This window comes from Euprymna scolopes, chromosome 46 (genome assembly GCF_053919585.1).
Source record: "Euprymna scolopes isolate OS-2025 chromosome 46, ASM5391958v1, whole genome shotgun sequence".
NCBI classification, from domain to species: Eukaryota; Metazoa; Mollusca; class Cephalopoda; order Sepiida; family Sepiolidae; genus Euprymna; species Euprymna scolopes.
The window spans coordinates 110,704,283-110,719,282 of record NC_136527.1 but is presented as its reverse complement, the minus strand read 5'-3'; the positions used below and the strand labels follow the sequence as shown (position 1 = coordinate 110,719,282).

General features: G+C 32.3%; 1 protein-coding gene across 2 annotated transcripts in view; it reads left to right on the top strand.

The window, feature by feature from the left end:
- LOC145270960 (transducin beta-like protein 2) overlaps positions 1 to 15,000 on the top strand; it is a 127,903-nt gene that overhangs the window by 16,726 nt on the left and 96,177 nt on the right. Inside the window, exon 1 of one of the 2 annotated variants that reach the window (XM_080126505.1) lies at positions 11,023 to 11,217. The exons of the other annotated variant lie outside the window; for it this stretch is intronic. Within the exon in view, the coding sequence (XP_079982631.1) occupies positions 11,091 to 11,217 (127 nt within the window). The 5' untranslated portion in view covers positions 11,023 to 11,090. Of the gene's footprint in view, positions 1 to 11,022; positions 11,218 to 15,000 lie in introns of those variants that run through there. 2 annotated transcript variants of the gene reach the window in all.

Below are 15,000 nucleotides of genomic sequence, written 5' to 3'. Positions count from 1 at the left end.
TTCCAATAAACCGAATATAATATTTTAGACAAACGTTTTTTTACCAACCCCCATTTTCAAGTGTCTATTAAAAAGTAAAAAATTAATTTACTCACCAAAGTTTTATATATCACAAATTGAAGAGAAAAGGTCAATAAATAATATATTCAAATTTTTTTTTAAAAGTAGTGTTTTTTAGAAATTTACCTGTAAAGTTCGAAGTTTAAAACCTTTTTTTTTTTTTTTAACCACGTTGTTTGTTTTTTCTTTTTTTTTTATGAAACCTTGGTCCTTGCTCCTTTAATTGAAAAAAAAATTAGGGCTTGAATTACATTTTTCGAGTAGTTATAAGCTTGGAAAGACAGGGGGTCGAATAATTCACGCCTCCCATTTTGAAATGTCTATTAAAAAGTAAATAATTAATTTACTCACCAAAGTGTTATATATTACAAATCCAAGAGAAAAGGTCAATAAATAATATATTCAAATTTAAAACAAAAAAAGTAGTGTTTTTTAGAAATTTACCTGTAAAGTCCGAAGTTTAAAACCTTTTTAAAAAAAAAACATGTTGTTTGTTTTTTATTTTTGTTTTTTTTAATGAAACCTTGGTCCTTGCTCCTTTAATCGAAAAAAAAAATTAGGGCTTGAATTACATGTTTCGAGGAGTTATAAGCTTGGAAAGATAGCGGGTGGAATTATTCAATAGTTTTCACGAAATTTCTGACACACCTAAAGAAACACTCGTCTAGCTGAAAACACTATTAATAATTCCCTCCACTCTTTATCTGTGTCTAACCCTTAATGTAGATTCGATGAGCAAAGCTTCTTTCTTAGAACTGCACACCTGTGGAATTGTCTTCCGATTGCCTGCTTTCCAGCTGACTACAATATGGTTGTCTTCAAGTCCAACATAAACAAGTTCTTGATGAGCCGTTCCACTTAAGTTAACAAATTTACCGAATTTCCATTACTAACGATTACTATATTGTCCAATTGACTACTGTACACTCTTAACCCTTATCCTCGAGTGGTCTTTGGGCCTTGATAATGTGGTTATACCTATGTAAAAAAAAAAAAGTATAAATTTTTAAAAAATCATGAAAAATGATCCTGAAGGAATAGGTACGGGCAATAATGGCGGGAAAAATGATACGGGGACCTAGTTTTGAAAGCCGGTTTATAATAATTTTTTTGTAGGTTTCCGACTACTTTTTTTTTAATTACATTTTCACCCCAAACAAGGCACATTGCCACTTTGGTGTAGGGGGCTACTATCAGGGGCAGCAACTGCTGGGGCACTATGTTGGGATTTGGGCAGCAAGATGTCTGTTCACGTTACACTTGAACTTCTGCACGTCAGTTGGCGAAGCAGGGACCTGGAATGGAATTCCAGAGTCTAGCGGTTTTGGGGAAGAAACTACTGGAGTAGAAATATCTTTTACATCTAGGGATCTCTACTGTGTGGCGGTGGGATTTAGCTGCCTGTCGGGTTTGTCGAGGGTGTCTACGTCGTGGGGGCACAAGTGTCTGCAGTTCGTCAGAGCATTCACCATTAAAATACTTGTAGAACAGGCAGAGGGATGCAACGTTTTGTCGATGGGACAGAGGCTGAAGCTTAGATGCCAGTTCAGGGCCTATCAGATTGGCGACTCTCTTTTGAACCTTGTATAGGAGCGAGAGACTAGCAGCAGATGCACCAGCCCAAAAACAATAATAAAAAAAAACAAAACAAAACACTAACCTAGTTTTAAAACAGATCCTTTGTCCGATAAAATGCATGTCCATTGGCTGATAGGAAGGGGCGCGGTGGATACTAGAAAGCTGATTGGCTAACTAAAATCCTCAACAGAAGAGGACCATATAAAAACGATAAACAACCACAGAATTCGTGCATAAGCCTGACGAATCCTAGAGTGGATGAAACGCCGAATAATCAGTGTAGCTTAATCGTCATATATATTTTATAAATTACTAACTAGCTCTACCTATGTATTGAGCACTTTTGAAGTAAATACTTAAAGTTCACGCATAAATCTATACTTTCGTATATTAATTTTATGTGAGTAAATGGAGTAGTTATATATATATATATATATATATATATATATATATATATATATATATATATATATATATATAAAATAAAAATTACAATTAAATTTACCAAAATGATCCAAGATGGTAAAATTAAAGTATATTATAAATATTAAAGAACTAATCTTTATAAAATTATCTCAGCCAGATGTAAAAGCTCGATAAAACCAAATAGGAAATAGAGCTTATAATATGAGCAAACAGTTAATAAAATATGTTAAAAAACACTTTGAAATGAGTTAAAAACATATTTAATCTGTTTTGTGAATTATTTCTTTGGATTATTATGGACCATCTTCTTCCAATTACGGGATTTCCTTGGATTTTACTTGTACAAATGGAAATTCTTTTAACTTTCTTGAAGTTTTACATTTGGATTTTACCGTCACTGGATTTTTTATCTTCCACCAGACTATCCATTCACGTGTAATCACCTTTTTCTTCACCATATTCCCTCTGCTTCACTTTTTTGTTATCAAGTAAGACCTTTGACTTACTTGTTGTTTCATCAAATACTTCTGCATGCAAAATCCGATCCCGCATTTTGCTAATTCCTACCCTCTGATGAGAAGGAAAGTATTTCTTCAAAACTCCGCGGATTAAGGACTATTCATTTATCTAGTGTTTCCTTTTCAGATTAAATATGTTTTTAACTCATTTCAAAGTGTTTTTTAACATGTTTTATTAACTGTTTGCTCATATATATATATATATATATATATATATATATATAGTCTTGGAAGTTTTTAACCTTTAAAACTATACAAAAAAATATATTTTATCATTCGTTAGAAAACCATCTAGTCAGTAAGTCATTTAATCACCTGCAATTACTGCATCAACTCGCTCTCAATTTGACTATAATACCAATAATTTATTTTTCAAGGGATCATCAGTTGTTTACCATGAAACACTGTTTCGGGGATTTATATATATATATATATATATATATATATATATATATACTGTGTAAGCAAAATCAAGACTTCAAAAAAGAGACAAATATACATATGACATATATATCTACACATATAAATGAATATATATAAAAAGAAAAAAAACATATGCACAATACATACGTCTAAATATGGGTATAAATTTAGATCACATAAATCTTTGAGCTCAATATGATATTCTCCTGAAGGTTGAAGGTTCAATTCTCGGTGTGGGCAACCGAAAAATACACTTGCAAATTACTTAGGACCTCTATCCAGTCATGGCTGACGGAACAAGAGCATGAAGTAAATAAATGGTTCCGTTCGAAATTCTGTCCAAATTCCCGAGTTCGACAAAAACATTCCGGTGTTTGACAAGATACACTTGAAGAACACGAACAAAGCGTCATTCTAGGAACTGCACGCCTGTGGAACTCTCTTCCGTTTATCTGCTTTCCAGCTGACTACAATATGGCCGTCTTCAAGTCCAATGTAAACAAGTTTAAAAAAATAAAAACTTTTTCCCCGACCGGTCGGGATTAGGGTTGTGAGGTGTGGTTAGAGTTTATGAAAATAAATGTTAGCAATAAAAACTTTTAAAACCAAGTTAGAAAAAAGAAAACAATTTACTTCCCCACTAAATTATTGTATTATTGATGGCCCCGATTCTTCTTTTTTTTTTTTAGGCGATGTAATAAACCATATTTTTGAGTAGGTTTCCTCCTCTCTTTATTTTGGTTTGTATATTTTTCATGTTGCAAAAATGCTCCCGGGAGATCTTTTTAGGATTCTAAAGGTTTACTTTTTTTACACTTTTTATTATCTTCAAAAAATGTACACAAATGTAAACAAGCAGTTTACGAGTTGAAAGGCATCGTTAAAATATTTTTAGCGAGTTCTTTCAACTTTATATTTTTATTTCGTCCTCTTCAAGTCCAATGTAAACAAGTTCTTGATGAGCCGTTCCTCTTAAGTAATCCAATTTACCAAACTTACACTTCTAACGGTTTCTATGATGTTGTCCTTTTGACCACTGTACACTCTTTAACCCTTATCCTCGAGTGGCCTCTGGGCCTTGATAAGTGGTAACTCCTTTGTAAAAAAAAAAGAAGAAGAAGAAGAAAAAAGGAAAAAAGAAAAAAGCCGAGAAGGCTTACACGGCAAAGCCGTTAATAGCAGTAGTAGTAGTAGTAGGGGGTGGGTGTTAAATTTAGATCAAACTTTATTTAAAGTTTAAGGCTTAAATACTCGTGTCAAAAACTTTGCACGTGTTAGAATTTAAGTATGAACTATGAAATCAAATATAATTAACTAGCAGTTCCACCCGGCTTTGCCTGGGCCCTATGTACTGTTCATAAGGTTATGTGCATATGTATATATTAAAAAGTGTGAATATGTAAAGTAATGTATTTCTGTATAATAGTCTTCCTTAACTACCATAGAGAAAAGACAGACAGACATTTTCACTTTTATAGATAGATAAATAGATAGATAGATTGAATGCAATATATAGTAATGATTTAAAAAGTATTAAAAAAAAAAAGACTCATGCGCCACCACTGAGAATCGAAACCAAAACGTTCAGCTCACGATTTATTTTGCCTCTGCCGTCAATGACTTGGCTATGAAAACATGTTTACTGCAAGGCTAAAAATTAAAACATGAACCAATAGCTACTACGTTATGCATTCGTAATGCCAGCGTTCGACCTTCACCTGGCAAATTTCATTTTTTTTAATTTTCACACTTTTGCACCGCTTTTTTCCGGGCTAAAACCCAAGTATAAAGTTTCGCATGGATTCAAATACCTTATATATGAAGTTTCATGTCTGTAGACCAAAAACTCTAGGAGGAGTTTGGTTGGCAAAATTTGTTAAACAAAAATATATACGTATACATAAATATATATGGAAAAAATTTTGTGTTTATTATAAACTTTTTACACAAATATTATGCAAGTATAAATCATGTAGAATATCTGCATGAATATAATTACACGTAATAGTTAACTAAAGATGATCATTCCATAAGAAAACCGAAAAAAAAAATAGGGAATTAATTAAAATGAATGTTCAAAAGAATATGCAAATAAGCTAGATGTTTTGCTAGTGAATGCAATTCTACAACCCATACATAAGAAAATTGTATTTTCTTTTTAAATAAATAGAAAAGAGGGTTTTTAATATGAATATCAATATACAAAAAAGAAAAACGAATTTATAGGAGTATATATATATATATATATATATATATATATATAATACTAAAACTCTATGGATCTTGTATGTTTGCAATCAGATTTCCGGTTTTCAACATCCGGTTGCGCATGCGTAAATAGCAACGTCTTCAATCCGTTATTCCAATTCCGGAATTTTTATATCGCTTTTAATACAAACAATTTAATTTAATTTGATCAAATAGTTTTTTGGTTTTTTTAACGGCTAAAAACATTCAACTTCGTAAAGTCTGTCGCAGTTTCAAAAAAACTTCTCCCTTTTAAAAAAACAAAAGTAAACAAACAAGAAAAACAACACTCATTATTAATAGAAGCAGTGGCGGTGAAAGAAAACACCTCTCACTTTCCCTCTAATAGATTTCAACACTCCTACTCCCTCTGTTTTCGTTACGTACGCGAGAAATCTTTAATTCATGTCATTATAAATAAATAATTTTATAAAATCAACCGTAGTTTTTTTTTTTTTTTTAACGGCTAAAAACATTCAACTTCGTAAAGTCTGTCGCAGTTTCAAAAAAACTTCTCCCTTTTAAAAAACAACACTCATTATTAATAGAAGCAGCGGCGGTGAAAGAAAACACCTCTCACTTTCACTCTCATAGATTTCAACACTCCTACTCCCTCTGTTTTTGTTACGTACGCGAGAAATAGTTACGTGTATGTGTGAGAGAGAGAAAAAGGGAGCGATGTAAAACTGGATAGTTAAGCGAAAGGAAAACATAAAAGTTTTTTTAAAACACTCAAATTGTACAAAAAATGTTGTAAATAGAAAAGTATTGTCTTAGTTTTAGTGACCTTATTATTAGCATATGAATACAATATTTATTTTCTGTACAATAAGTGCTTAAGCACCCGTGCTTTTCAGCGATACATATTCAATAAAATAAATTGATTAATATAATTAATCTGGATATAAGAGAGTTAGAACCTGATAAGAAGTCTCAATTAAGCAAAAGGATAACAAAAGTTTTCTTTAAAAAAAATTAATTGTACAAAAAATGTAAATAGAAAAGAATTGTCTTAATTTTATTGACCTTATTATTAACATACAAATTAAATATTTTACACAATGGGTACTGAATGTTCGCTTAAATTAAATGAAAAAAGTTACATTTTATTTTCATTTTCTATTTAAAAAGCCATTATTAACATGTGGAGAGTGTTTTTTTTATTATTCTGTACTTTCAACTAACAATTTCATTTAAAAGATGATATATCAAAATTTGAATTTAACTATAATAAGGATTATGATACCTGTTCAGTGCATATTTACCTATAAGTATGACCAACCACTTATAATTCAGTAACTGTAATTTAAAAAAAAATAACAATTATAATAAACAGAACGACTCATAGAAATCTATCTATATTCTTTTTTCATTTTAATATACTTTCATAGAAATGCTTCTGTTATGTAAAAAAAAACTATTTTCTTTATGCCACAAGTGTCACGCTCATACATGAATTCCATAGCTAATATAACGTACTGACCCAACGGGTCACGGGTGGTCTAGTATATATATATATATATATATATATATATATATATATATATATATATATGTTTAGAAATTATAATACAGTGAGTTTCCTGATCACCAGAAGATTGTATTTCCCCTTGATAGGGGTCTTCCATGAGTACTACATCTCCAGATACCTGGGTGGTTCTGACACCTATACCCAACTTTGTTTGGCTTTATATATATAGCTATATAAACGTTTAAAACTGTGATTGCCTTGCAGGATTTGGGTTTCAGTTTTATTTCATTCAACCAAATTAAAGAACTTATCAAAGCATAGGGTTGATTGGATTCGCCTCTCTTGTTGCACCGGTGTTGATCTCACTGGGCTCTTGTGGTTACAAGGGAGCTGAGATATTTTGGCGTCCGCCAGAGATACTATAAGGATGAGGAGGTTGGATGGTAGGTGAACTTCTCAAGCCTTTATACTCTTTTATATGTAAGTAGTTGATTATCTGGCAGAATGTTTTCCGTTCAAACTTCTGTTGCAATCTTGCATCTGATCATTAGTTTTACATTTGAATCTGGTTAGGTACTTCTCTGTTCAAATCTAAAACATGAAGGTTTTCATGTGAAATTTGAATTTTTCTGCTTTTTTGTTCTCATATGTGTTTCCTGGAGTTCTTCTGACCATACATTGTGTAGTATATGTATATATATATATATATATATATATATATATATATATATATATATATATATATATATATATAAAGAAAAAATTTGTATTATAAAATTTACAGGTGTCATCCAACTGCAGGTTGACTGCCATTACTTTTTAGGGGAGAACCTTGGAATTTTTTGGTACCAATAATTATGAATCCCCCTGTTTATACATTTATTATATTTTTATTCTGGTTCTTATATTTGATTTTCTGTATTTCGTAACTTTTATGATTCTTAGTTTCGTATATTTTGAGTTCGTACGAAACTCCCTTTAATTTAAAGAAAAAGAGTAATTCTAACTCCTTGATGACGTCACAAGCACAGCACGAAATTCGGCCTCTTTTGAATTCCAGCGACGTGGATATTGGACGTGGATTCATTGCCCGGCGCAGATATGGAATTTTGACAAGCCTTTCCTTCAAAGACATATAACCCGGCACAGAATACTCGGGCGCGATGAAAGTGAACTTCTGAAGACATTATAGCTACAGTTTGCACGTAATTAGAAGGAGAGAAATTTTAAAGGACTTTAAATTGAGAAAAAAAGAAAAAAGTGTTTAGATTTCAATACTTTTTTGTGACTAAGAGCGGAGGTCCGCTTGAAATAAGCTTCTTTCTTAGAACTGCACGCCTGTGGAATTGTCTTCCGTTTTCCTGCTTTCCGCCTGACTACAATGTGGTTGTCTTCAAGTCTAACATAAATAGGTTCTTGATGAGCCGTTCCATATAAGTCAACAAATTTACCGAATTTTCATTACTAATGATTACTATATTGTCCAATTTCTACTGTACACTCTTTAACCCTTATCCTTGAGTGGCCTCTTGGCCTTGATAATGTGGTTATGCCTGTGTAAAAAAAAAAAAGAAGATATTAAGTTTAAGGAAATAACTCATATAAATACACACACACATGCACACACACACACACACACACACACACACACACACACACACACACATATATATATATATATATATATATATATATATATAATGTTAAAAGTCCACGTATGCTTCTAGGATAGTGATTTAAAGGTTATGAGGGTTTTTTGAAGCGTGAAAAACGATGTTACTTTTTGTCTTTAATATTTTTATTATTTTTTTATATTTCAAGCGGACCTTCGCTCTTAGTCACAAAAAAGTGTTTAGATTTCGATACTTTTTTGTGACCAAGAGCGGAGGTCCGCTTGAAATATAGATAAATAATAAAAATATTAAATACAAAAAGTAACATCGTTTTCATGCTTCAAAAAACCCTCATAACCTTTAAATCACTATATTAAAAATTCAAAATGGCGTAATGGAAACATATTAAAGGTATTTGCAGCTTCTCTTCCAATTTTCGGATTTTAATCATGTCAAATAACACTTTATTTCCTTTTGATGGATTGATTGTTGCTATTTCTTCCGATGAGTTAAGGGCATAATAGATTCACTGATTGATATAATAATTAAGTGATTGATTTTGCACTACGAAACAGATACTGTCAAGAATTTTTTTTTTTTTTTACATGGAGGTCACCACTTATCAAGGCCCGGAAGCCACTCGGGATAAGGGTTATTGCGTGTACAGTAATCAATGGGATAGTAGAAGAATTGTAAATGTCAACTGAATTAAAGGAATAAATAATAAGATGGTCAACATCATGAATTTGGGAATATAGGTTTTTGTCATTTATTCAGTATATTGCTCTGTAATTACATTGAGCTTTTTAAATAAGGATTGGTATATATTATAAGAAAATATATTTCTACAGAACATACTGTGCGACGGGAGGGTGTGGATTTAATACACACTCTAGGAGAAATATTTACGGCACTGATTCGTAGCCGAATGGTGAAAGCTGCCGACTGTCAATGCAACAGTCGTAGGTTCAATCCACGGCTGGGGAAAGGTGTTTGTCTAGCCGCACTGATGAGTTGTGATACAATGAAACAGTACTGTATGTGGATGACAAATATATATATATATATATATATATATATATACTAGCAGTTCAGCCCGACTTTGTTCAGGCCCTATGTACTGTTCATAACTTTATGTGTATATGTATATATATATATATATATATATATTAAAAAGTTTGATTTAAGTCCAGATAACCTACATCTAAAATTTCAAGTGTTTAGACCCAAAATTGGTGTCGGAGTTTGGTAGAATCTGCAAAGGTCAACTCTTTCAACTTTCACCTCTTCGCAGCCAAATTTTCACCCAAAAACTGGATAAAAAGCTTGCTGTATGTCTGAATACCCTTTAGGTAATATTTCAAAAATTGGCTGAATAGTTTGCTAGAGACCGCAAAGGTAAAATCTTTTGAACTTTGACACCTTGGCAGTCAAATTTTCGGCCGAAACCAATTAAAAAGCTTGCCCTATGTCTGAATACACTTTATGTAAAATTTCAAATGTTTAGACCAAATATTGGTAGAGACCGCAGAGGTAAAAATTTTTTAAACTTTGACCCCAATTTTGACCTCTTAACATTTATTGTTTTGGGCTCAAATCAAATTAAAATTTTGATCTATGTCCAAGTAACCTACATCTAAAATTTCAAGTATTTAGACCCAAAATTGGTGTCGGAGAAGTTTGGTAGAATTCTTAAAGGTCAAATCATTGAATTTTGATCCCCTTAACAGTCAAATTTCTGGTCAAAAACCAATTAAAAAGATGTTCCCAAATCTCAATACCCCTTATGTCAAATCTCGAATCTGTAGCCTGAAAATTGACAGAGTAGTTTGCTAGGGAAATGTACACAGACAGACACACACACACACACACAGACAATTTCACTTTATATATATATATATATATATATATATATATATATATATATATATATATATATATACTAGCATTTCAGCCCGGCGTTGCCCGGGTGTTTGGAGGTGTATGTTGAGTAAAAAAAAAAAAAAAAAAAACCCCAAAGAAAAACGGTAAATTTTTTGTTCTTTGAACCCTTAAAATTTATTGTTTGGGGCTCAAATCAAGTTATTAAGTTAGATCCATGTCCAAGGAACCTATATGTAAAATTTCAAGTGTTAAGACCTAAAATTGTCGGAGGAGTTTGGTAGAGTTCTCAAAGGTAAAATCGCTGAATTTTGACCCCTTAACAGCCAAATTGCTGGCTGAAAACCGATCACAAAGATTTTTCCAAATCTCAGTACCCTGTATATCTGTATATCAAATTTCGAGTGTGTAGACTTAAAATTGACAGAGTTATTGCATAGGGAAATGTACACAGACACACAGACATACACACAGACACGTTCACTTTTATAGATATATAGATATATCTATAAAAGTGAAAGTGTACAAGTACCATTAGAATTGACAAAAAAAAAATCAATTGAAACCATTGTTTTTTTTTTATCTGAAAATTCCATTTATCAACTACAAAATCTGGTCCCGATAGTGTAGAAGCGTCGAAAAAATTCAGCTATGGTTAATCTTTAATTTGTTTTTTTTATTATTTTATTTTATTTTATTTTTTTTGTTTAAAGCTAAACACCGATACAGTTAAACGATTCGCGGGTAATAATAACGTTAGCATAAAACGAAACCAGGTTGTTAGTTTCGTTTCGGTTTCATTTCTGTAAACAATCCTCGTTTTACACGCAACCGTTCTTTAACGTGTCAATTTTAAACCAAAAAAAAAAAAACATGGCCGGGGAGGAGGCTTCGTTGCCGGTGATGGCTGTGACCGTAGCTGTTGGGGCCGTGGTTTTACTCCTTGTTTTCCTCTGCAGTGTCGGCAAGAAAACTCAAGATGAAGAAGAAAAAGAACAAGGTAAATAATAATGTTAAAATATATATATATATATATATATATATACATAAAATCCATATTGCCTTTTAAGATACGCATTATAAACACGCGTCTAGTTTTCCCTTGTCTCCTACCGAACAGAAACGTGTATTTTTATTTTCGTTTTTCGTCGTGAAGTTTAAATAATGCTATTTTAAAGCAAACGTTTCGAATTATTTCTTTTATTTTTTGCGGGGGAAAACAAGAAAATGCGATCAATTTTTACGACGTGCCCCCCCCCCACTGCCCCAGCGTATTATAAGCACCAACCACAACCTCCCCATATTAAGAACGGCTTTCTGAATACCCCCCTCCAACCTCGAAAGCCGTTCTTAGCATGGGGGGGGGTTATTCCGAAAGCCGTTCTTAACATAGGGAGGTTGGGTGTTCATAATACGCTGGGGCAATGGGGCTGGGCCAGGGCACATCGTAAAAAATGACCGAATGCCTTTCGGAATAAACACTTTCCAACCTCCCCATGTTAAGAACGGTTTTCGGAATAAACACCCTTTGGAGATTGGACAACCACTAACCAGTATACATTGACCGTCTTCGGGTGCCCTCCCCCTCTCGTACACTTTCACCATTTTTATTTATTTCTTTATTTTATTTCTTTCTTTATTTATTTTTTTTACGACCTGTCCCAGAAACACCCTCAACTACCCCATATTAAGAACGGCTTTCGGAATACCCCAACAACCTCCCCATTTTAAAAACGGCTTTCGAGGTTGGGGGTGTTTATTCCGAAAGCCGTTCTTAACATGGGGAGGTTGAGGTTGGAGTATTTATAATACGCTTGGGCACGTCGTTTACCTTTTATTTAAAATAATTATTGGGTATTCATGCATTTTTGTTACCGTCCTGGAATAATAACGTTATTTAGTAGAAAGCCATTCTTAACATGGGTAGGGGTCCGGTGGTACAGTGTTTTGTAACTATTCTGTACTTTCACCGGTGCTTCTTAGTCGACGAGGTGCTACTACAGTTTATCGCCGAAAATGGATACGCCATTTTTTTTTTTCGGGCACCTGTCAGTAGTTTAAACTATGACCGAAGAAGCATAAATAACAAAAAGATTAAACTAGAAAATGATTACTTCCGGAAAGAACTAATTACTTCGTGTCCCAGCGCAGTAATATAAACCACCTCAACCTCCCCATGTTAAAAACGGCTTTCGAGGTTGGGGGGAGGGGGGTTATTCCGAAAGCCGTTTTTAACATGGGGAGGTTGGTTGTGTTTATACTGCGCTCGGGCACGAAGTAATTAGTTCGGTGCTAAAATGCACTTATTGATCCGATTTGCGCTATTTTTTTTAAATCGTATTTTCAAGTTTAATTAATGTTTTATGATGTCTTTTTGGTGTTCATGCAGAGAGTGCCGTGCTTAAATAATAACGTTATTATTTAAAAAGCCATTCTTAACATGGGGAGGGGAGGGTGTTTTGTACCTATTCTGTACTTTAACCTTACAATTGAATAATAAAAAAAAAACTGGTTTGTATTACTGTACACATAGATTCGAAAAAGTTGTCAAAAAACAAATATATAACAAATAAATGTTATCAAAGGCAAGATAAGTTACTTTTCTACCAAACTGGATATAATTTTCGTGTTTTTATTCAATTTAACATATTTATTCAGCTCGAAAAACATACAGTGTTTAGCGATGTGTATTCGAAAATTCAAGATGGCGGCCGATTCTCTCTTTAACACGGTAAGTTTGGAAAAAGGTGTAATAAATAATAAACTAGACAAAATACTGTTAGAAATTCGCTCATTATATGTTACCGTGACATACCTTGACATATATTCGGTGTTTTTTTTAATAGTATTTTGTTTAGTTTATTATTTATAACACCTTTTCCTGAACTTACCCTGTTAAAGAGAGAATCGGCCGCCATCTTGAATTTTCCAATACATCGGTAAACACTGTATGCTTTTCGAGCTGAATAAACATGTTAAATTGAATAAAAACACGAAAATTATATCCAGTTTGATAGAAAAGTAATTTATCTTGCCTTTGATAACATTTATTTGTTATATATTTGTTTTTTGACAACTTTTTCGAATCTATGTGTACAGTGATACAAACCCGCACCGTTTTTTTTTTTTTATATTAAATTGTGAAGTTAAAGTACAGAATAGCTACAAAACACCCTCCTCCCCAGTTTAAGAATGGCTTTCTAAATAATAACGTTATTATTTCAGCACGGATCAATAAGTGCACTTGCACTAGTACCATTAGTTCTTTTCCGAAGTAATCATTATCTAGTTTAATTTTTTTGTTATTTATTTCATGCTTCGGTCGTAGTTTAAAATACTGACTTCTCCCTCTAATTCTCACGACAGGTGCCCGAAAAAAATGGCGTCTCCATTTTTCGGTGATAAACTGTAGAAGTACCGTCGACAGATCGAGGCGGACCTGAACGAGCTTCTTTCCCCTCCCCCGCCGTAAAATTATTATTATTTTTTTTTTTCACGTTTTCTTATTTTTTTTTTTCTGTGCCTATTTACAATGCCTTCCCACGGGACAAATACAAATTGTCTCAGTCGTGAAGGATTTCTCCTCCACCGAAAGAGAACAAGAAATAGAAGTGCAGCAAAAACTGCAGCATCTGAAGAACAAATACTACACTTTGATCTTGTCCCGAAGGCCATCGTCGATTACAGACTTAAATTTCCTGCTAATATGAAAGTTCTCTTAAAAGTTTATTTAATGACTTTTAACGTGGGGGATCACTTTTAAATTATAACGTTATATTAAATTGATACCCCACTTTGCGGTCATTCTTCCTTATAAACGTTAAAAGTTCATTAAATAAACTTAAAAAAAAATTCTTCATAATATGAAAGTAAAGTCTGTTATCGATTATAATCCGCATAAAAATAAATAAAAAAAAAAAAACGTGAAAAAGAATTCATTTTACGTTATAGGGGCAAGCTCGTTCAGGTCCGCCTATCGGTTAAAAAAATGTTTTAAGCAAAAACAATATTACGTACTTAATTGTCATGCCGAAAATAGTAATATATCCAAAAATTACGCAAAATCGACTAGAAAGTTATTTATAGGTAAGGTATTTGTACAGTTTAATCAAGACATTAAAAAATGAAAATATCGAAAAAGTTTATATTGCACGTATCCGTTATGGAACAAAGTTCTCAGGAAAAAAAAAATTCACTTAAAAATTTCATCATTTTTTTTTTTTTTTTTTTTTTTTTTTTTTTTTTACAGCGAAAAAATAATTTGTTATGATACCGAGCAAAAGGTTCGATTTTTAGGAAGAAAAGCTAATAATAAACATGGGGAGGGAGTATCGGCGCTTTAACTGGAGTTATCTCCCCGTACGTGTTTAACAAATTCCATAATGCCTGACTTCAACATGCTCTCCTAAGAATGTGTTTTTCCGCTGTAAAAAAACAAAAACAAAAAAAACTACTCTATCAAATTAAATGAATTTTTCTTTTTCTTTTTTTTCTTTTTTTTTTTCTTTTTTTTTTTTTTTTTTTTTTTTTCGGAGATCTTCAGTCCAAAACGTATACGTACAATATAATCTTTTTTTTTTCTTTTTTCTTTTCTTTTTTCTTTTTTTTTCTCTTTTTTTTCGATATTTTCATTTTTGAATGTCTTGATTAAACTGTACAAGTACTCTAATTAAAAGTAATTTTTTACGGAAAACTGGGTAAAATCGCATTTTCCTTAGATGTTTAAAGTAGATAGTGAAGAGTTTACAAACAGGGGACATAACTAGGGATGAATATTTTAGAT